The sequence below is a fragment of the Myotis brandtii genome, unplaced genomic scaffold (genome assembly GCF_000412655.1).
Source record: "Myotis brandtii unplaced genomic scaffold, ASM41265v1 scaffold29, whole genome shotgun sequence".
Classification (NCBI taxonomy): domain Eukaryota; kingdom Metazoa; phylum Chordata; class Mammalia; order Chiroptera; family Vespertilionidae; genus Myotis; species Myotis brandtii.
Genome location: NW_005361075.1, coordinates 575,088 through 576,176, shown reverse-complemented (window position 1 = coordinate 576,176; position 1,089 = coordinate 575,088). Strand labels below are relative to the sequence as shown.

Here is a 1,089-nt window from a genome sequence, read left to right as displayed (position 1 = left end):
AAAGTCGAGTCAGTCTGAGGAGCAGGGAGGGGGAAAGGAGGGGGCAGAAAGTGGGGGGAGAAGTTTGCAAGGAGCTAGGGTGCTTGGGGAGGTGGGGGAGTTCATTCGTTGAGAAATAGGGCCCTCATCCCCAGGGTTGAGGATTTTTCAAAAACCAGCTTTTAGATTTACAGCTTTCTGCCTGGTTCTTGCCCCCCGCCCTGCCACCATTCTGTGGGACACACACCCACCACCCTACGGGGTGGGGGGACTGAAGTTGGGATCCTGGCTGTACCCCGAGTGGGGGTGGGGCAGGGCGAGTGGGAGCAGGCTGCAGGGGCCCTGAGCTGCTGGTCCAGTTGGGAGGGCCAGGACTGGACTGGGCTAAATTGTCTGCGGAGGGCGCCTCGCTGATTGTGTTTAGTGTGTTTTGTGCCTGGATCTCCAGGGGTTGGCTACGGAGCGGACCGGAGGCGCGGCCGCCAGATCTACTCGCGGTACCAGACCCTGGAACTGGAGAAGGAATTTCACTTCAACCGCTACCTAACTCGGCGCCGGCGCATCGAGATCGCCAACGCGCTCTGCCTGACCGAGCGACAGATCAAAATCTGGTTCCAGAACCGCCGGATGAAGTGGAAAAAGGAATCTAATCTCACGTCCACGCTCTCAGGGGGCGGCGGAGGGGCCGCGGCCGACAGCCTGGGCGGAAAAGAGGAGAAGCGGGAAGAGACAGAGGAGGAGAAGCAGAAAGAGTGACCGGGACTGTCCCTCCCCCCTCCTCCTCCTTCGCCCCCCAGCGCCCCCTGACCACACGCTCTGTATTTATCGCTGGCACAACTGGTGTGTCTTGGCACCCTAAGGAGCATTAGGGAGTCAGATATGGACCTGAAAGTAAACTCTGGACCCCCGCCCTCACCGCACAAACTCTCTCACTGCGCGCCGCCGCCTCTTCCTCCTCCTCCTCCTCCTTCTCCTCCTCGCTCCCTCGCTAGCTCGCTCCCGGCTTGTCTGCAGGCCCCTTCCCCCGCCCAGGCCTTGGGGGCTCTGTCCCTGAACCTCGCTTCAGACGCCCCTGTTCTCCCTCGAATGAGGACTTGGCCTCCCACCCCC

The 1,089-nt window shown here is 61.4% G+C and overlaps 2 protein-coding genes across 4 annotated transcripts in view; both read left to right on the top strand.

Moving 5' to 3' along the window:
• Window positions 1-1,083, top strand: part of HOXC6 (homeobox C6) — a 13,805-nt gene extending 12,722 nt beyond the window's left edge. For 2 of the 3 annotated variants that reach the window (XM_014542032.1, XM_005869139.2), the window contains one exon: window positions 428-1,083. In XM_014542032.1, the coding sequence (XP_014397518.1) occupies window positions 428-735 (308 nt within the window). In that variant the 3' untranslated portion in view covers window positions 736-1,083. Of the gene's footprint in view, window positions 1-403 lie in introns of all 3 variants that reach the window. The other variant, XM_014542031.1, reaches the window with a different exon arrangement.
• HOXC4 (homeobox C4) overlaps window positions 1-1,089 on the top strand; it is a 66,105-nt gene that overhangs the window by 34,079 nt on the left and 30,937 nt on the right. The gene's annotated exons all lie outside the window — the stretch shown is intronic.